Here is a 22,767-nt window from a genome sequence, read left to right as displayed (position 1 = left end):
GTATTGTTTGCCCGCATTTTCGTTAGTCATAATTCATTTGGTTCAGAAACGCGTCACTTTTCAGGATTGCCATATAACAAACCTAACCTAACCTATCTATAGGATAACCTAACGAAAATCCTGAAATGTTAACGGTTTCAATTTTATGACTATTGATAATATGACAAACAATACATTATGACTTAAAACTTTATGGGAAACAACGGGACTTCGTTCATAACAGTGTATATTTTATGATGTGGGTTCGAATCCCATATCGTATATAAAGACAACTCAAGATCTGATCTTTTGTTAGCTTCCTACAGGCCTTAGTGATCTATGAGTGTGGGTTCGATCCCCACCTGTTACTATTTTATAATATTGCGACCAAAGATTAAGACATTCAGTGCCAAAAATCCGACTATCGGACCGACTATATTTTATGATTTCGTTCCCAGGCCGGACGACCCGATAGGGATCGTGGCACTACAGCTTTATATGTCGACATTTTTGTGGCCTGTCTTGTTTGGCTGGGTGGCAATTAATGTGTTAACATTATTAGTATTTGTGTCATGCAAACACAAAGATGTCTACGTGAGAAACGTGTTGGGTTCGAGTCCTGACAATCACCAAAAATCTGCCTAAACGGACATATCGTCGCTATACTTACTCAACCTCATATCTGCAACAATCATTTGATGGAAATGTCGCTTTTCTTTCATTCGGAATACGGGTGTTTTTGTCATCAAATGAGTGTTGCAGATACGAGGTTGAGTAAGTATAGCGGCGATATGAAGTTCGCACTTGTATGGAATACAAATGGCTGTACAGATGTAGTGCATAATTGTTTTCCGTCGTATTTTATCGGAAACGTTAGTATTTGTCATGCTACTTCAGTCAACCTCAGTACTTTTTGTACCGAGATTGACTGAAATAGCAAGACACGTTCGAACGTGTCCGTGAAAATACGATGGAAAATAAATAGGCACTAATCTGTATGCTGCATTGCATTTTGAGTTCAGTTATGATCAAAATCTGTCAGTTAAATAAATTATATACAGGGTGCTTCCTGCAACAGGAGCAATAAATTAAACGTAAAGGCTGTACTCCTCAAACTGACCAATATTTGTTCAGCAATTTTTAAAAATTATGAATCCTTTAGACTTCCTCTTTTTCATACAAAATACATATTGCCTTCAATGTACGCTGACATCAGTGTGTTTGACGTTGCTTGTCACGCTTTAAACGTAACAAAATTTGCAATACATTGCGTCTTAGAATAAACTTAAAAGTGTAATAAAAATCAAAACACGAGTTATTTTCAAAAGTTGCTGAACAAATGTTGGTCAGTTTGAGGAGTACAGCCTACAGTTTAATTTATTGCTCCTGTTACAGGAATCACCCTGTATAAATACAAAATTTAAAATTATAGTTATGGATAGCTTAGCCCGCGACTTTGTCTGCGTGAAATGATGATTGATAAAAACTACCCTATGTCTTTCCGCGGGCATTAAACTATCTCCATACCAAATTTCATCAAAATCGGTCTAGCTGTTTAAGCGTGACAGACAAACAAGAGTTAGTTCCACAGGAATTAGTATGGATGTAGATCAGAAATAGATCATAATTGAATCCATTATCGTATGTATTCTATCATTATTTACTACCTATTATTTTATGCAACGCATATAATTTATAATTTAAACCTAATTATTACGTTTCTTACGTTATTTCTTGTTGCATGGCACGATCAATAAAGACCCTTAGCTGGCTTATTATGTAATGAGTTTACATTTTATATCTAATAAAATACGATATATCCGTAAGGTTGGTCTTATGTCAAGTAAAGTCAAAAGTTAGGTATAAAAGGTTGTGATGGAGGTAAATGTATTTATTATACCCCTAAAAATGTATCTAGACTATTAATAACAATTAGATATTTATTTGCACCATCGCCACTTAACTGACAGCAGGCGTGGCTCACTCCGCGATTTCGTCGCTTTGCTACAGGTAGCTAATAGTACATCCGTTCCACACCAATTTTGGTGGCTAACCATAAGCCGCGCGTGGCGCTGTCGCCACCTAGCGGCCATATTTGTGCTGATCGTGACAGACGCGTTTTGTTAGAGAGTGAGTCTTCTGTACCTAGTACTATTATTTATTCTGTGCTGACCGTTCGTAAACCTTATTACATAAGGCATAAGGACTCCACATATGGAAAGATAAAAGAGTTTTGCTGTCTGTATAACAAAAAAGGCGTTATATCGGGTTAAATGATTTAATTTCTGTAAATTTACACAGACAGGTGCGAGTCGGACTCACCCACCGAGGGTTCCGTACAAATATAACAGATTTTTTTACATATTTATAGTTTTCAGATTTTTCCCTGTACTTATAGTATAAGACGATATTACTTGCCAAATTTCATAGTTCAAGTAGGTACCCTATAAATTTTGATTCCCTTGAGAGTGTCGAAATATACGATTTTGGCGCCAAAAACGGGCGTATCTATTTTTTACGTTAACTTAGAAGTTTGATTTATTCACAGCTTCACGAGACTGTGGACCTGAGTATATGGTTTTAATTTCAACTCGATACCTCCACGCGTTCCCGAAATAAAGGGTCTTAACAAACAGACAGACGGACGGGCGAACAACAAAGGACCGTATAAGGGTTCCGTTTTTTCCTTTTGAGGTACGGAACCCTAAAAAACATGCCAATATATGCCCACAAACAGTGGGTTTTTGTATTGAGCCGATTCCAAATAAAAATGGGATAAATAAATAGTCCTTCTAATATATTCATTGATTTACGCTAACCTTAAATGAACAATAGATCTTCAGGTATTTAATTGTTACTAATATTTTGGAAATTTTAGGGGTAATTATATTAAATTACACGTAATTATTACAATCTTGACTTTCACTTTGCACCTTTTTCTGCATGTGAATTCTAATAACATAACATGTCTTCATATTTAAATAATCGTTAACCTGACTGTGACCTTTAAAAGTCGTTACTAAAGTATTCTACGTTTTCTACACATTTATTCATCAAAATCGATTTGTCTTCGGGGTGAATCAACTTTTTCTTGTCACTCGTTGCCATGGTTACGTTCTCCTGGGCCACTCTTTAAAACCTGATTTTTATACATTTAAATTCACCAAACACGCTTTTTGGTGATACTTATAAACCCTTTCCATTGAGGGTCGTCTACCAAGCGTGTCAGAAGGTGGTGGACAATGTCTTCTAACAAACTATGCTACTATTGTCTCTTGGCTGACCGGACAGAATAACAACAAGAAATAGTTTATCCACTCGAAATAAATACATATATTGAGGTAACAAATATAATTCAATATGTTGTACAAATAGTTCAAATACTTAGTGCAGATTTTATAATTAGTTGCTGGCACCCTTCAGTCAAAAATACATAAAAGTCAAGATTATAAACGTTAAATATTTAAATATATTTCATTACAATTAATGACTAATAGTATTTTATGCAATCGTGATATAATTGAGAGCTTTTCAGTCGAGTACCGCTGCTGGGTTGCCTAAGTGAGGTACGAGATTGAAAAGCTTGATTATATCACTATTGTATACAATACTTTTTCTACGAACAAAAATACGTTTGCTTCCACACAATCAGCTAATAACCTTTTCTTTCAGGAACTAATGATAATAACTTTTCTCTCCACAGGCTCTAATTAATTTTTTCAGCTTCTAATCAATTTCCTTTTCAGGGCGAACTCGTTGCGTACTAGATGTAAGAGCTGGTAGTGGCGCGCTAGTGGTGGGTGGTGGGGGTTTGCCTAATTAGTAAACTTTTCAAGGTTTCGTCCATTCATCCCGTTGACGAATCTTTCACTTAAAGCCTCGTAAGACCCACCATATAGTTTACAATTTTTTTATTAGAACCTTATTCCAGGGATCGGAACCGGTTTCTTGCAAAAACTTAGAAATAACCATATTTTTCGAATTATTTTATACTCGAAATGTAGGACTCAGTTGTGTTTTTAGGTTACGACTTCGTATTATTAGATTGCCCAATTAGAAATGAAGTAATTAGCAAAGAACGAAAAAATACCGTTTCCGTTCCCATACAAAAAATACCGGTATCCGATCCCTGCCTTATTCTATATGTAAATTAGAACTAATTTAGTTTGTTTTAAAAAGCAATTAAACAAGAGGAATGCTACTTTATTTGGTTCATGAAAGGTTCAAATTAGATTGCACCAATATGTACATTGTAATGTACATTTAGTCGCAGGAGGATAGGGTATTTGACTGTATAAATAAATTAATTTACACCATGCACGAAATAAAGCACCAGAATATTAATAGAGAAACGTACACAGCAGTTATTTTTAGACACAATTTCTATTTTAAAACCCGTATAAAACAAAGAGTAGGTAATTTGATTGTGACGTCACATGCTAGTGTTTCATATAAATTCCATAGTAGAAAAATCGTTTTGACAGTTCGGAGAAAAACTGATTTGACTTGTAGTCATTACTCTATTATCAGCCCTTTAAGGGGCCCACTGATAAACAGTCCGCCGGACGGTATTGGCCTGTCAGTTGGAACAAAAATTTGACAGTTCCGAACAACTGACAGGCCGATATCGTCCGGCGGACTGGTAATCAGTGGGCCCCTTTAGGTCCGAAGACAATAGAAGTTCGAAGGTCGTTTTTGACGGACCCTTATACTCACATAATCAATACATATTATGAAACAAGGTCCCCTGCCGCGTTTGTCTCTCTGTATGTTCGCGATAAACTCAAAAACTACTGTACGGATTTTCATGCGGTTTTCACCTCTTAATAGAGCGATTCTTGAGGAAGGTTTTGGTGTATAATTTGTTAAGTTTTTGTGTAAATTCGTTGAGCTACCCGTGCGAAGCCGGGGCGGGTCGCTAGTTTACTATAATATGTTTACATTTTACACCTTCCTCCTTTGTACGGTAGTACTATTACTTATTCTTATTCACAAGGCATCACGATTTTAAAAACATAATGTCAGCCATACCATAGTGTGTATGTACCATATGTTCTTGTGAATAAATGATAATTCAATTCATGGACGGAACCTCACAAGTCACAACAACGCCCCGCCCACCGCTAGCCCGCCCGCCCGCGCCCTATAAGCGACATACCTCCCCCCTCTAACCGGTCTTTTCCCTTCTAGGCTAAGAGCGACTTCATAGCCTTGCTCAAGGAAAAGTCGATCGACCGGCACGCGCGTTGGGCCGACGCTAAGAAGAAAGTCGACAGCGAGGCGAGGTACAAGGCCGTGGAAAGCAGTACTCTGAGGGAAGACTACTTTAGGGAGTACTGCAAGATTGTTAAAGAAGAGAGGAAAAAGGATAAAGACCAGAAGGAGAAAGGTGAGTTTAGTCATAGAGAAATATAATAAGACAAGAGTGCTCACTCCATACATCAGTTAGACTATTAATTTCAGTGTCAACATCTAACATCGAGTAGCGGAACTATCAGTACTGCTACTTGACAATAGATGTAGCACCGACCGGAAAGTCTTATCTCAACAGCATAAGACTTTCCGGTCGGTGCTACATCTATTGTCAAGTAGCAGTACTGATAGTTCCGCTACTCGATGCTAGATGCTAATAGTCTTTTTGGTACTAAAACTGATGTATGTATGGAGTGAGCAATCGAGTATGTATTTTTTTCTCTATGGTTTAGTTTAAATATTTATAACTTTATTTTTGAATATAATAACATGGACACACCTCATTCGGTTCTCGTATGCTATTTTATTTTTACTATCATTTTCTTTAATTTAATGAATGTTTTAATTAGGTATACAGGATTTTGACTCTTGGAGACCCTATACATCTCTAAGGATAATTTGATTAACTACTATATATTGTAATCTTTTAGTTATGATTAGGGCTTGCAATTCGAATATTCGAATATTCGAATTTGTCGAATATTCGACCTGTTTTGATATTCGAATATTCGGCCGCTCAGGTTTCGAATATTCGAATATTTTTTATTACTATAAAAAAATCTATGTCATCCGCTGTAGTTACAGTTTCTGTGTGTTTTACGGGTATTTACAGTGAATGAGGAAGGGTAGGTACCCAAATACGAAGGAAATAATATTTTTACTGTATTCCTCTCGATAGACTTCGTGAATACAGTGAAACCTAACTCAATTTAAAAGAAAACGAAATCAAAAAGTATGTTATTTTTACGGTGCGTAAGTTTTAAGTTAAAGGGTCATTCTGTTTATTCAGTATAAGCGTACGTTAAGCGAATTTTTGAAGTCTAAACCTTGCCACTTATCGCAATTCTCAAATTTAATCATACCAAACCTGCCCAACTTGGTAATCTAACCATGCACCTTTAGCTGACGAATAATCCACCCAGTAGGTACTCAACTAACTTTTTCCCTTAAATATACCAATATTATATAATTAGCCGACCATTAGGAATAATAACTTGCCAAAACAAATAAAGTCAGTAAAGATTCAAAATACAATGAAATTAAAGGCCTTTTTACAGGCCTCTGAGTGATTACAAGTTAATTTAAATCGGAAAATAACTAGGTACCTACTAAAAAAAAATATCTTACATTCCTAGGTGTTTGGATGGTTAAAGTTATATTATTTCACACAAAGACGCATTTATAATAAGTTTTATCTAGAAATATTAAATACGTCTAATTTTGGCGTTTTACTTGTTTTTAGAAATGTGGGCATCTTATAAATAGTAGGATGATAAAATCTAGTCAATTAAGTGGATTTCTGCCAAATATCGTTAGTTTTAGCAATATGTGAAAAAAGCTTTTGAATAAAACGATAATAAACCGATTTCTCGTTCCTTTTCTTATTTTTTATAATATTCGAATAATTCGAATATCTGAAAGTTTCGAATATTTGCAAGCCCTAGTTATGATGACACTTAGAGACATTTACATCTCTAAATAATTTTAGATTATAGTTTTTGTATCTTTGTGTTTTTTTTTTCAATACTATTGTTATTGCGTTTTTTGTAATTCGACATTTAGAGGCTTTATACATCTCTATGTTAGTTTGATTTGATATATACGGCTTAGTTGTATTTTATAATTATTGATGTGTTTTTTTTTGCTGTATGTAAATTCCATATTGACGTGTAAAAGTGCCCTTGTGGCCTATTTGCTGAATAAATGTTGATATTTGATATAATAAAAATATCTAGGAAACCGAGCTTAGCTCGTAAAACATATAAAAACTCAAAAATTAGCGTTTTCCCAGAATTGAAGCGCTGGTGGCCTAGCGGTAAGAGCGTGCGACTTGCAATCCAGAGGTCGCGGGTTCGAACCCCGGCTCGTACCAATGAGTTTTTCGGAACTTATGTACGAAATATCATTTGATATTTACCAGTCGCTTTTCGGTGAAGGAAAACATCGTGAGGAAACCGGACTAATCCCAATACGGGCCTAGTTTACCCTCTGGGTTGGAAGGTCAGATGGCAGTCGCTTTCGTAAAAACTAGTGCCCACGCCAATTACTGGGATTAGTTGCCAAGCGCCGTGGCAAAATGCCGGGACAACGCGAGGAAGATGATGATCGTTAGAGCCGTTTCCGAAATCCCCGAAATATATATCACTACATAGTAAAAAACAAAGTCGCTTCCCGCTACCTGTCTGTATGTATGCTTAGATCTTTAAAACTATGCAACGGATTTTGATGCGGTTTTTTTAAATAGATAGAGTGATTCAAGAGGAAGGTTTATGTATAATTTGTTAACCCGTGCGAAGCCAGGGCGGGTCGCTAGTAAATAAATAAATATTATAGAACATTCTTACACAGATTGACTAAGTACCACAGTAAGCTCAAGAAGGCTTGTGTTGTGACACTTGTGACATAGAGAAATATAGTAAGACAAGAGTGCTCACTCCATACATCAGTTTTGGTACCAAAAAGACTATTATTTTCATAGTCGACATCTAGCATCGAGTAGCGGAATTATCGGTACTGCTACTTGACAATAGATATTGCACCGACCCAAAAGTCTAATGCTCAACAATTTTCAGCTAATAATATAACCGGATTAGCCGGAACTCTATTTTCAACTCCTTCTGCTTCAATATTAGTTGTATATTGTTGTTCAATACAATTTTCGTGAGTCGCGACTCACTAGACATCTAGTATCAAGTAGCGATACTGATTCCGCTATTCGACGCTAGATGTCGACTAAGAAAATAATAGTCGTTTTGGTACAGTCACCTGCAATAATATGTTACACAACGAAGGCCGCAAAAACATCTTGACACGATCTTATTTGTAGAGCCATAAGAGCGTGTCACACATATTTGCGGCCTTCGAAGAGTAACATATTATTGCAGGTGACTGTACCAAAACTGATGTATGGAGTGGCCCGTTACTAACTGCTGAACAAATTCCACGCATACGAAGTCGCGGGCAAAAGCTAGTACTAAATATGTAGTTGTAAGTCGGGACACAGAATAAATAGTACTAAGTACAGAAGACTCACTTTCTAACAAAACACGTCTGTTACGGTCAGCACAGATATGGCCGCTAGGTGGCGACAGCGCCACGCGCGGCTTATGGCTTTCTCCAAAATTGGGGCCGAACGGATGTACTTTTAGCTACCTGTAGCAAAGCGACGAAATCGCGGAGTGAGACACGCCTGCGGGCTCAGCACGGTTCCATTTTTATCGACTATCACTATGCCCGTCACTTTCGCACTTACATACTTGTTAGATCGTGACGGGCATGGTGATAAATGATAAAAATGCGACCGTGCTACTAGGGCTGGGGCCTATTTCTCGAACGGTATTAGACTAATATTATTAGTCTACGAACTGTCAAATCGTATAGGTTACTATGGCAACACACTAATAATATTAGACTAATACCGTTTGAGAAATAGGCCCCTGGTCGGGAGTTTAAACTTTAAAAAAGGAAAAATTCTAATTATGTTATGTGTGTATTAACTGATTCATTTATCTGCAGAGCGAGACCGCAGCAGCAGTAAGAAAGAGAAGAAAGACAAGGAACGAGAAAAGGACAAGGACAAAGAAAAGGACAAGGAAGAGAAGCGAGACAAGGACGGCAAGAAGGAGAAGAAAAAGGAGAAGGGTAGCGAGGTAAGTGAGACATACAGTGTGTAAGTCTAATACGGGCAATAAATTAAACCAGATATAGAATTTACCCGTCTTATCATTAATTAAAATGTTTTTTTAAGTTACACTTAATTATGACCCCGTGATTAATTTTTTCCACATGTACCGAGCAACAATGTACTGTAAACATTAAGAAACAGAAGATGACATGACATTACTAGATACGAGCTTTTTATAGTAATTGCCAACAAGCGTTGACAGTTACTTTAAAAAGCTCGTATCCCGTAACTTGTGTGGTGTATTACATTGCGGGCCGAATTATTTTGTATGGTTAAAATTTTCAATGCATTTCTAAGTAAAATCTATCTCAATATACTTTTTAGGTCCTATGCTAACCACCGTTTAAATATTCGCCCGTATTGGATTTACACACTGTATATAGTTGAGTGCAACAAGTGTACGCGAAGACGTAGTGTGCTCTCTGTCGCACCTACCAGCGAGCGGCGTCCTCTGTCTCTTTTTAGGGTTCCGTGCCCAAAGGGTAAAAAAAAATGATATTCCAAATTATTTGCAGGATTTTTAAAGTATAAGGGATATTTTAAAGAATGTTATAGTCATAGAGAAATATAGTAGGACAAGAGTGCTCACTCCATACATCAGTTTTGGTACCAAAAAGACTATTAATTTCAGTGTCTACATCTAGCATCGAGTAGCGGAACTATCAGTACTGCTTGACATCTTGACAGTAGATGTAGCAGTACTGATAGTTCCGCTACTCGATGCTAGATGTAGACACTGAATTTAATAGTCTTTTTGGTACCAAAACTGATGTATGGAGTGAGCAATCTATGTATTCTTTTCTCTATGGTTATGTGTTTTTTAAAATAATCATTGATCATTCATATGGAAATATAAGAAGATTATGCTTATGAAAGTTCATTGCGAATGCATTAACATTAATTATTTAATCGAGCGTTTTATGTGTTTTATTATGGAATAAAACTATTCAAATTGTATGTCTAAGCAAGTTGTATGTGTAAGGGTCAACAAAAAAAAAATATATTACGGCTTTTGAAGTCACTTACCGTAACTACAGTTTTATTTTAGCATTAGAAAAAAGGTAAATCTTGACGTGTCTATTGAAAAACGCTTTTGAAAAATAAGTCACGGCAAATTTGTAACAATTATGAATCATATAAGATTATCTAATACTAATCTTTATTGAACAACAACATAAGTATAAAATAATAAAGTAACCTAAATAAAATTAAAACTACCTACAAAACTAAAACTACTACTTAAAAAAGGAAAACTAAAAATCTATTGTATCAATGTCATATTTTATTGCCTGTGAAAACTTGTCAAAAACAGTTTAAGCCACAGTATGTATAAGTTACTCTATGGTTTACGATGGGTGCTAGTGCTGCACTCTGGCGGCAGAACATTGCAGTTCCCCCCTATTGGGCTGTATAAACATCGTTGAAATCTACTTACTCGTATACTATTTGAATAGTTTTTTTGAACAAAAGTGAACCTGCGGGCGCGACTTTACGGAACGCGGCGGTTTTTTTATCAAAACGTTTGAATTCGGAAAAGTGTATCAGTACTCCACATAAGTACTGGCAGTACCACATAGTACTCGGCCTGCATCGTAAGTACCCGCTTAATTTTATGCGTTTATATTAGTGTTAGCATAGAGAAATATAGTAAGACAAGAGTGCTCACTCCATACATCAGTTTTGGTGCCAAAAAGACTATTAATTTCGGTGTCCACATCTAGCATCGAGTAGCGGAATTATCAGTACTGCTACTTGACAATAGATGTAGCAGACATAGTCTTTTTGGCACCAAAACTGATGTATGGAGTGAGCGATCTATGTATTTTTTTCTCTATGGTGTTAGTTAAGTATTTGGTATCGCCAAGGGCCAACACGCCACGCTTCTAGATATTTGTATAATATTTCCAAAGAGAATTTAAAATGGAGGTGGATCGTCAAAGTAAATTAGCGACAGTAAATTTACTGCCATCTTTCGACGGATTACAACTGTTAGAACGCCATTTGACTTTGATCCTTATTCTTTCTTTCTTTGTGGCAATTTGTTAAATGTCACAAATTAACGCCATTCTTTTCGAGCGATGGCGCCATTCCTTTGGCCTACTGTCGAGTAGATGGCGTTAATGTTTGACATTTAACAAATTGACACATATCGGTAAAATAATAAGGATCAAAGTCAAATGGCGTTCTAACAGTTTTAATCTTCTGTCGAAAGATGGCAGTAAATTTACTGTGGCTTCATAATTTACCATGACAGTAACTCTCTATACATTCTATTCTCTTTGGTAATATTATTTATACTTGGGTTCAACTCCCGATGTATTTGGTAATGCAGTAATATATTATGTCAGAACTTTGTAATGGGATGTTTTAAAACGCCGATTGTCATAATCTGCGGGGAACTATAAACCCGCCTCGGAACCCTAACTAAAACTAAAGTGTTTTTGCAGTGCTTACTGTTTTGGGGTCCCACGGACGGACGGACGGACGGACGGAGCTACGGTGAGGTGTTAGGAGCCAGTATACTAATAGACACATGCGAGCTAGTATTCTAGCTGCTCTAGGACTAGGACCCGATAGTTGGGATTTTATGAGATGATTTTTTTCGGCTTAAATCTTAGGGCTCATTTAGACGGCGCGCGAACTCGTATATGATTTTAGTTACATTGCGGACCATTGAGGTTACGTCAATTCAGCCGACCGATCAAATGACGCAATGTAATGAAACTCGCATGCGAGTTCTCACACCGTCTAAATGAGCCCTTAATCCTTCGTATGTACAAGCACTGATCAGTACGAACGAATTTAAACCTATTGTATTCAACAATGGATTTAATTCGTGCGCACTGATCAGTGCTTAGACATACGAAGGGTTAATCTGTTAAAAAAAAGGCATTAGTTCTTATATGCACAGTGATTAGGTACCGAATCCGTCACCAGTGAAAAGAATAAGCTCGTTTAACCGTTTCGTTGCGTGTTCCATTTTCGGAAACTTTTGGCTGTGGCGGCGAACAATTATTTCGTGACACGACAGGCGTGCCTTACGTCATAGAATATGATGGCACGCCTATCGTGTCATACGCCACACGTTAAAAACATTGATGACACGCCTGTTGTGCCATCCGCACCGAATCGGTTAAAAGGCAATTTTACCGTTATATTTATATGGTTCAAATTCATCTAACAGCTCATTCGGAGATAGGACGCTTTGTTATCTCCGATATTTTTACCTGAATGTGGGCGGTCGTCTTATATTGCCATATTAATAGAACTGTAAAATTGTTTTTTGGGTGAATCAACTTTTAGAACACTTGATTTCGTGCCCCTACTCTCCCTAACAAAGAAAAATCCATAAATCAAAAATCATTTTATTTTTTTGTTGTTTAAAAAATTTAACATGGTTTTTGAAAAATCCATTATTCTTTGCTAAGGAGTCTAAAACAGTGTCCTAAAAGTTGATTCACTCTTTTAAACGACGTTCCGTTTCACTCATGACGAATGCCTTAAATAACTGCGCTGCATAATAGAAACAATACCTTTTGTTTAACAGATTAAGAATTAATCCGAAAAATCTCATCTCAGAAAATTTCAACAATAGTTGAACCTGCATTAGTCCCGCAGATCATGACACACGGCCTTAGGTTTAGGGCTAGGACACCTAAGAATTCCAAAACACTGGATAAGGCCAAATCGGTCTCTTAAGACAGTTATTAATTCGCTACTGGTCATTAATACCTCCCAATTATGTCAGTTTTGAATCGTTGGCGTTTAAAAGTGGGTCCTCGAGCTGAATATAATCTTATTTCTTACGAGTATACAAGTTTATAAAAGCGTAATAACTTGCATGTATGAACATTGTTAAATTACTTAATGATTTCCGTATCGTAAAAGGCCGTCATGTGTTATCGTCTCGTGTTATGCAGGTTCACTTTGTTCCCTAGTGGGAAAAAATGGGTACGCGTTAACTTTACATGTTGTGTCAAAAGCTAGCATTCTTAACCGTTTCGTTGCGTGTTCCATTTCCGAAAACTTTTGGCTGTGGCGGCGAACAATTATCTCATGACTCGACAGGCGTGCCTTAGGTCTTAAAGTTGATTCACCCATCATAAAATATGATATGACCGTCATAGAATATGATGGCACGCCTATCGTGTCATACGCCACACGTTAAAAACATCGATGACACGCCTATCGTGCCATCCGCACCGAATCGGTTAAAAGGCAATTTTACTGTCGGACTGTGAACTCGTTTGATTTAGCAACGAAAAGTGAGCCGAGTGACGACTGAGCAACATTTTTGGACAATATTTTTTTAATTAAATTGTACAACGGGACTTAATCGCGTATCTAAGTTTTAAGATTTGCCTCCGACGTTTCGAGGACGGCGTTGTCCCCGTGGTCTCGGAGAAGACTGGCTTAAGTTGACATCAGCATCTTCAGCACCAGCAACTTAGATACGCGATTAAGTCCCGTTGTACAATTTAATAATGTGTAAAAATCGTGAAAGTTTAAATCAGTGTAATATTTTTTTTTGTCGTTAGATGTAGATAAAACTTTGTTGATTTGAAGCGCTCTCCAATGCGTTTAATTTTCCGTCGAGTTACGAAAATACTATACGTTTTCGTAACTCCGCGGAAGATTTTTTTAGGATATACTTACGGTGAAATTGCGCTTACAGAAAAGAGAACTCTAGCTATACACCAAATTTTATCGAAATCTGACTAGAAAAAACTCGGCAAAATAAAAATTTACCCTTTTACTAGAAATGTTGGTCAGTCGATACAAATTCGGAATTGAATCTAGGGTATTAACGGAAATAGATGTCATATATTAAAGAAAAAGTGACGAAGCCCTCCAGTGGTGAAGGCCGGATTCGAACCGGCGTCTTTAGCAATCCGGGCTAACGCCTTGAACCCTTTTTAGCCCCGATTGGGCTTAGGGTTCAAGGGGTTAGCCCGGATTGCTAAAGACGCCGGTTCGAATCCGGCCTCCACCACTGTAGGGCCTCGTCACTTTTTCTCTAATATATGACATCTATTTCAGTTTATATTAGTGTGACTACTTGAAAAACACAAATCAAAATATTTAATAAAATAATTTGATTTGTTCCCAAAGTTGTGAATTTAAGGGACCCACTGATTAACAGTCCGCCGGACAATATCGGTCTGTCAGTTGGAACAAAAAGTTGACAGCTCCGAACTGACAGGCCGATATCGTCGGTGGACTGGTAATCAGTGGGCCCCTTTAGGGTGTTATACTTTGACACAGCATCAAGTCTATTTAAGAGACAACAGCGAAAGATAATAAACCTAATAAACTAAAAAAAAATATTAACTCACATTTATAGACGGGTCTAACGCGAAATTTATTCAATTACCTTTATTTGCCGACGTTTCGGGGCAGGTTTCACTGGTCGTGGTCGCGGCTAACTGATGTCCCAGCAAAATGTCAAAACAGAGATTAGTGCTGGGACATCAGTTAGCCGCGACCACGACCAGTGAAACCTGTGTCGAAACGTCGGTAAATAAAGGTAATTGAATAAATTTCGCGTTAGACCCGTCTATACGAAATGTGAGTTAATATGTGTTCAAAACGCGAAAGTTTTAAATATTATAAAAAAAACAATAGTTATAATGGCTCCTAACAACGCTGCTGCAAATTTAGCGAATGATATCCAAGCTCTTGATTTTGATACAAATGATTTAAGCATCAAAACGGACAACCAAAGTTCGTTGCAGTACATTACGATACGAGTGCGGAAAGTGACAAAATTCGCAACGAGTGGCGATACATCAAAACACGACCGAGGGGAGTGTTTTAAATCGACACCCTTCGGTCGTGTTTTAGTTGCGAACTTCTTATTTATCGCACTTGTATCGTTATGTACAGTCCGCAGCAGAAGTTGCTAAGCGGGCGAGGTGTTCAAAATTACCTTGACACGCTCTTATTCTCTTAACAATAAAGTCGCATCAAGATCATTTTGAACGCCTCGCCCGCTTAGCAACTATTGCTGCGGACTATACTATAATGTCACTAAATATAATAAAACTGTCACAAAAGCGAGGCTATCATTCCGTAAATGTCAATAATCTTGCTCACTACAATACACTCCAAATGAAAATCCGTTCAATTGAAATCAAGAGGATCTATATCTGAATCCCTAAAGTCTTTTGTCCTATCTTTGCATTCCCTAATATTGTTTGTCATAATGATCAGTTGTCCTAACACTAAAAACCCTAATTTTGGTTTCCCTAATTATTGACTGCTTATCCTAATGTTATTAAGTATATTTTCTTTTTTGCGAGGGTCGCAGTTCTAACCCTAACCTAACCCAATTTTGTGGCAGCAAGTTCTAAAACCTAACCATTTTTCAGAACCTTACATTATGGAATATAATCGTCATGACAATTGATCGTTAGGGCATGTGCCCATTAGGACAAACCAGTTGGGGCAAGTGACTTTAGGACAAACGTTGTTAGGGATTCAGAATGACACCCAAATCAAGAAAGATCATGACTGTCAGATAATAGTAAGCTTTGCACTTGTTCTGTATCATACGTTCTAGTTTTGATGTAAATAAGACACAGAAGACATTAATGCCGAAATTTAAAAAAAGTTTCAGCTTCGGATTAAAAATGTTGGTCGAATTTAAACTGTTGTGAGTCATACTAATTGAAGCCAAAAATATGGTTTAACCATAGAGAAAAAAATACATATTGCTCACTCCATACATCAGTTTTGGTACCAAAAAGACTATTAATTCCAGTGTCTACATCTAGCATCGGAACTATCAGTTCTGCTACTTGACAATAGATGAAGCACCGGCCGGAAAGTCTTATGCTACATCAGTTTTATTGTCAAGTAGCAGTACTGATAGTTCCGCTACTCGATGCTAGATGTAGACACTGAAATTAATAGTCTTTTTGGTACCAAAACTGATGTATGGAGTGAGCACTCTTGTCTTACTTTATTTCTCTATGATTGGAGTAAAAGAGTAAGATCCCAGCAGGTTTTCGCGGTAGCCCCTCAGGCTCCATACCAAGGTCCTTTTAAGTTGAAACTGTAGTTTACAAGTAGACCTACCAGGCATGGAGTGTTATGTAGTGCGCAAGGTCGCAGCAGCGCCCTCAACCGAGCTCCGTCTTCCACAGAAATCCGACCAATCAACGGCCGAGGATGAACCCAAGCAACCCACGCCTCCCCCCGACCAGTGGGCCGACATCCTCGGCATACCAGACAAGAAGGAGAAAGAAAAATCCACCAAATACTCTAAATCCTCCTCCAGTTCCCCTGAAATCATCAGGTCCCCCAAACAACTCAGGTCGTCCAAAAAAGAACTCGCAGAGAAATCGCCCGTCAAATTATCGCCGAAGAAGAAAAAAGCGGAACCGAAGTCACCCGAGCCGGCCAAGGCGAAGAAAGCCCAGAAGAACGAGAAAAGGAAAAGAAAAAAGAGCGAGAAGGAATAGTGTTTGCTGTACGTTTTCTTTAAAACGCCCAAGAAATAGACTTTTACAGTGAGCTCTGTGTACGTACGCGTAGGGACTATTTTGGAACGACCGGTGTTTTACGTGAATTTTAAACGATAACGGACGTTCACAGCGACATTTATCATAATAATTATATGTTTTATGTAACTATAGTTCGTTTTTTTAGCATTAGAAAAAAGGTAAACAATCTTGACGTGTCTCTTTTAATTGAAAAACACTTTTTAAAAATAAGTCACGGCAAGTATGTAACAATTGTGAATCTAATACGATCATTTATATTCTTTTGCTTTTATAAGTAATAGTTATTGATTCTTAGAAAGCGTTTTTCAATTAAAAAACATGTTAAGATCGCTTACCTTCTTTCTATGCGTATATATGTCGGCGGCCGATCGTAAGATCAGGCATATCGTGAAATTCCTAGCCATATTGTGAAACGTGAAAATCTTTGACCCGTTATTTCTGGGCAGTTTGCCCTTCGGGCATCTAAAGCAACCTAACGAACCTATCCTACCTATATATTGGTTTAATGTCACTATCGTCAAAACATTACACAGGAACATTACGATCTGCCTGATCTTACGATCGGCCGCCGACATATAGATAAATGGTTCGGCTTAACTCGCATTCGGCTTGTGGAGCAGGGATGTTGCGAATATCCAGTGTCGAATATCGATTTTATGCGGATGCGGATGTTGAAAATAATGCGGAAGTTCCGCGGTTGCGGATGTGGAACAGGTCGGTACAGGAACGTCTTAGCATCGGCGTAAGTGCTAGACTGCTAGGTAATTTAGTCATTAGCCAAAAAAACCTATTAGAAATGAGCAGTCAAGCGTGAGTGGGACTTAATGTACGGAACCCTTGGAACGCGAGTCCGACTCGCACATGGCCGGTTTTTTTAAATAAAAATTACTACAATGTAATATTTGACGTTTTTAATGTACTTATCTTGACATCCGCGTCCGCATCCGCATCCGCGGATGTCAGCCTATAAAAATCCGCATCCGCATCCGCGGATGTCAAAAAATCGGCATCCGCAACATCCCTGTTGTGGACTACCCGTTTGAATATGGAATAATGTGACTGAATTTATCAAAACAATGAATGTTACTTATAAGAATTATTTACTACATAACATGTATACAATACACTAAAAGTATTTTCTACCATTTGCATCCGTGTCTGTTTCATATTGCTCTATAAATCGTTGTAAATATCATCAAAAAATATTTTAAAACGATTATTATGAATGACTGAGCTTAAGTTTTATATGCATTTTAAACATGTTTGGGAAAGTACCTGATAAATTGAAAATTGATAAATTCCTGTAAAAAATACTTAGTGCTTACAAAAATGTCTATATTTTTAATGATTGTACATAAAAATCTGCCAGATGTAGTGTTATTTATTTTCCATCGTATTTTCACGGAAACGTACGAAGCTACGGACGTTTCTTGCCATTTCAGTCAGTCTCCGTACAAAAAGTACTGAGGTTGACTGAAGTAGCATGACAAATACGAAATTTTCCGAGAAAATACGATGGAAAATAATTATGCACTACTATCGTCTTAGCTCAAGCGGTTAGTAATATGATGTCTGGACAGCTACGGATTGGTCGAAGAATGCAAGAAGCTGATATGCATTACGTTAAGAGCCCATCAATGCGCACACTAGCGCCACTGCTAAATAATCGTGATTATTTAAATTTAACGAATCTAATACCTTTAAACGAGCAATTCTTATTTATTTATATATTTATTTATTTATATATATATATATTTCGGGGATCTCGGAAACGGCTCTAACGATTTCGATGAAATTTACTATACGGGGGTTTTTGGGGTCGAAAAATCGATCTAGCTAGGTCTTATCTCTGGGAAAACGCGCATTTTCGAGTTTTTATATGTTTTTGTCACCCAGATATTTATATTTAAAAAAGGGGGCCGCTACGTACTGTAGCTTGTATTAACCTTTTCAACGCCAAGAGCCACTAAAGTGGTCGAGTGCTGTCGTGCCCATGACGCCAACAGCCACTAAAAAGGCTATGACGGACGCTGTCAAAGCAATTTTCCTGCTCACAGATAAGGTTTATTTTCGCTCTTCATATTGCAACCATTTGGCGTAAAGCCACATTTTAGCATGGGACGAAAAGCGTTGAAAAGGTTAAAGTACCTTTTGAATACATCAAACTAGTTTCTATGTTGCTGGATTCGTCAATCTATGCGTCCAAAGTTAAAACGACCGTTTTTGTTTCGAGTTCATAGATTGACGAATCCAGCAACATAGAAACTAGTTTGATGTATTCAAAAGGTACTTTAATACAAGATACAGTACGTAGCGGCCCCCTTTTTTAAATATATTTTGTTAAATTTAAATAATCACGGTTATTTAGCAGTGGCGCTAGTGTGCACGTTGATGGGCTCTTAAGTAAGTTAAAAGGTAATATATAAACTGGTTTAAAACTCAGCTAACTTCGACTTGAAAATAACCGATAAAATCTATGCAACTATTCCGTACAGTCAGCAGCAGAAGTTGCTAAGCGGGCGAGGTGTTCAAAATTACCTTGACGCGCTCTTATTCTTTTAACAATAAAGTCGCGGCAAGATAATTTTGAACACCTCGCCCGCTTAGCAACTATTGCTGCTGACTGTACATGGTACACTCGAGATATTTGATAACTAGCGGGAAAAAATGGAAGAAATTTGAACCTTATGTCATTTTATTTTAATTTCTAATTTTTCATTCGTCGAATAAACTGGTTAATTTAATTAAACATTCATTTCTTTAACCTTTCTTATAGTCGTATAGTATAGTAGAATATTTTAACCGTATAAGGCCAAATGTGACAGTTTCAAATTAAAAATACGAAAAGTTTGTATTGTAGACGTTACGAGGTTACAACAAAACCGAAATATAGTATATTTTAAATATAACAACCAGATTTCGACACAAAATCCCAGTATTATGTTAATTTCAGATAAATTATTTTATAGAACATTTATTCTTGATGACATATTCTATCTATTTTGATAGTATTGACGGTTTTATCTTAAATAATTTAAATTAATACAAAACTATTACTTAGGTAAAATTCGCGAAATAATAAGTCATATAATAGCCAATCAGTGGAAACCCCTGCCCGTTGGGTTAGAACGTTAATTATTTTTCTTTTTCTTATTATTTCGCGGATTACCATAGTAATGTTTTTCTTTCTGCAAGGTAGGAAAGGCCTGATTCTATTAATTACTTTAATAATCTGTCTATATACAATTGCGAAATTTTCCCACATTGTCGCTTGCCATAAGGACGCTTTGGCAGTTTATTCGTATAAAGATACAAGCAAGTCTCGTCCTTATGACAAGCGACAAAGTGGGGCCCTTGACTACACGACACATTTGTGAATAAAATTATATTTATATGGTCAGGCAGGGTATGTCCAGAGGTGTTATTGGGCCATTTTATTTAAAGTTGTCCCCTACACTTTTTTTTCTAATTTGTGAATTTATATGTTATTTCTATTCAGAATCACGAGCTCTTTCTATCCTAATAGGAGAAAAAAAGCGTCCCAAGGTTTTTTTCCCATTCCGTTACCATATTTTCATAGACTTTGTATGGCGGTTTCGGAATGGAAAGATCGAAAAATGTATGGAAATCTTGGGACACTTTTTTTCTCCTATTAGGATCAAAAGAGCTCATAGCAATAACATAAAAAAATCCCAATTTTGAAAAAAAAAGCGTAGGGGACAACTTTAAATAAAATGGCCCTGTTACCTTTGCCAAAATATTTAGAACTCACCTTATATGACCGGATGGTATTTGTTAAGTGGATTGGAATATAAACTTGTACAGGGTAACACCTCGCCCGTTTAGCAACTTCTGTTGCTGACTGTACATAACCTTTTGTCCCATATTGTTACAATTGTTGTGTATTTTATGTATTAGTTCAACATTTAAATAAACCTATTTACTAGAGATGCCCCGAATAGCGGTTTTGGCCGAATACCGAATATTCGGCCCCTTTCTCGGCCGAAGCGCCGAACATTCGGCATGACATGCGAACACTTTGAGTCACAATTATTATTAAAACTGTCCGCCAACAAAGCACAACGTTTGCGAAGATATATATTTCGTTGGACAGAATTCATGAATGCAGTTAGTCAATAAAATCAGACCCATGATAAAAATAAAATATTTTGTAATAAACAAATGCTCAAAAAAAGGTCTCCGTATTTAACAAAATTCCAAGAATACATTTTAAATATTAAATGTTCCTAGTTTTTTGGTTATTTGTATTGTGTAATTTTTCTTTTCTTAACAGATATTCGGTATTCGGCCGAATATTCGGCAAAGTTGGCGAATACCGAATATTCGGCAAAGTGGCCGAATACCGAATAGTTGCCGAATATTCGTGGCATCTCTACTATTTACCCTAAAGGTCAAATGTGACATGTTGTGACTAGGGGTAAGGGAGAGTCACAAATTTTGTCACTTTAACTACATGTAACTGAAAGTGATTTTGATTTTCTTATTCACTGTTAACAGTTAAATAACTAGTTTTTACAATGATACTCGTTTTTATGTATGTATTTTTATTCCTAATCGGCTTCGTGTTATAAATTTCTAACAATGCTTTTGTCAAAAATTTTTTTTTTTTGTTAAAATAATAAAAACTAATTGAAATTGTTGAAAATGAAATTGCCCAATATGTGACGTCACACCAGGGGGGGGGGGGGGGGTAATGTGACCAGGTGTGACAAGGAGGGGGAGGGGTCAAAAAATCTTCAAATTCGTGTGATGTAATGAATGGATGAACCCTTACCTACATTGTTTAAATCATGAATGAAGACAAAAAACTATTTATTTAGTTATTATAATTATTACGATTTTGGAGAAAAAAAAATACACATTTTGTACTGAATCTCAAGCTTAAAAAAATATTATTAATTCAGTTTTTTGACACATTCAGCCCTCTAGCTAAGCGCTACGAGCGTAGCCGATAACACGGGAAAACCCGTATGTAGCAAAAATGTGTTAATTAACTGAAACCAACAGACAAGACATCCTCCAGACTGAGCATAGTAGCGCTACCCCCTCTGCCACAAATATACGGTAGTTTTACTCCATTTTCGAGTCAGTGTCTTTGTGTGACGTTCGTGTCTTTGAACGGACCAATCACGGCACGGGACTCGCTCGCCTCGTCCCCCGCACCCCAGTATTTTTAGCAGCATCGGTTTCATGAAATAATTGCTCTAAACTCCGTCTGGAGGATTCTTAGTCTATGCTGAAACCTACTTGGAGGATATAACCAAACGGAGACAGCTTGGGCCCGTTTCTCAAAAGCTTGTAACTTGTAATACAAGTGGAAGTCCCTTTCTAACAAAAGCTGTCAAAAAGTGACATCCGCTTGTATTACAAGTTACATATGCTTTTGAGAAACGGGCCCCTGGTCTCAATATTTGTTACGGGTTGTAGCCATTTTTCGACTATCAAAAATTAATGCCATCTTCTCGATAGGCCAAAGGTATGGTGCAATCTTTTCGAGCGATGGCGCCATACCTTTGGCCTACTGTCGAGGAGATGGGGCGTTAATTTCAATATTTAACAAATTAACACATATCAGTGAAAGAATAAGGATCAAAGGCGTTCTAACAGTTTTAATCTTCCGTCGAAAGATGGCAGTAAATTTACTATGGCTACATAGTAAATTTACATTACATTACATACATAGTCTACCATGACAGGAACTCTCTATACACTCTATTATCTTTGGTTTGGTTATATCCTCCACGGAAACCTAGATCTTACCTTCAAGTACAAATTCTAAAGTTGTATTGAATCTAATATATCAAATACACTTCTGTTCATCATAAAATTAATACTTGGACGCAAAAATATGTCGATTCGGAAATTGTAAATAGTGGACAAAATTGTAAATTTGTTACGGATTGTAGGTTACGTAGTTTTTGTAATTATTATAATTAATGTAGTATGTAATACTGCCTACGTTAAGATGTGCATTAAAATACTTAAGGCAAGTTGTGGTTTTTTATGATTGTTTTATTTTAGATTCCTGCGATATCCTCTAGCCGAGACGCCAAAGCTTGCCAATGAAAATTCAACTTTGACTTGTCTAAAATAAGATTCAAA

The 22,767-nt window shown here is 37.0% G+C and overlaps 1 protein-coding gene across 2 annotated transcripts in view; it reads left to right on the top strand.

The window, feature by feature from the left end:
- LOC134659593 (transcription elongation regulator 1-like) overlaps positions 1-22,767 on the top strand; it is a 51,102-nt gene that overhangs the window by 21,269 nt on the left and 7,066 nt on the right. For both annotated transcript variants that reach the window (XM_063515259.1, XM_063515260.1), the window contains 2 exons: positions 5,170-5,368; positions 8,968-9,101. In XM_063515259.1, the coding sequence (XP_063371329.1) occupies positions 5,170-5,368; positions 8,968-9,101 (333 nt within the window). The remainder of the gene's footprint in view (positions 1-5,169; positions 5,369-8,967; positions 9,102-22,767) is intronic.

The sequence above is a fragment of the Cydia amplana genome, chromosome 25 (genome assembly GCF_948474715.1).
Source record: "Cydia amplana chromosome 25, ilCydAmpl1.1, whole genome shotgun sequence".
NCBI lineage: Eukaryota > Metazoa > Arthropoda > Insecta > Lepidoptera > Tortricidae > Cydia > Cydia amplana.
This window is presented reverse-complemented; position numbering and strand designations above follow the sequence as displayed.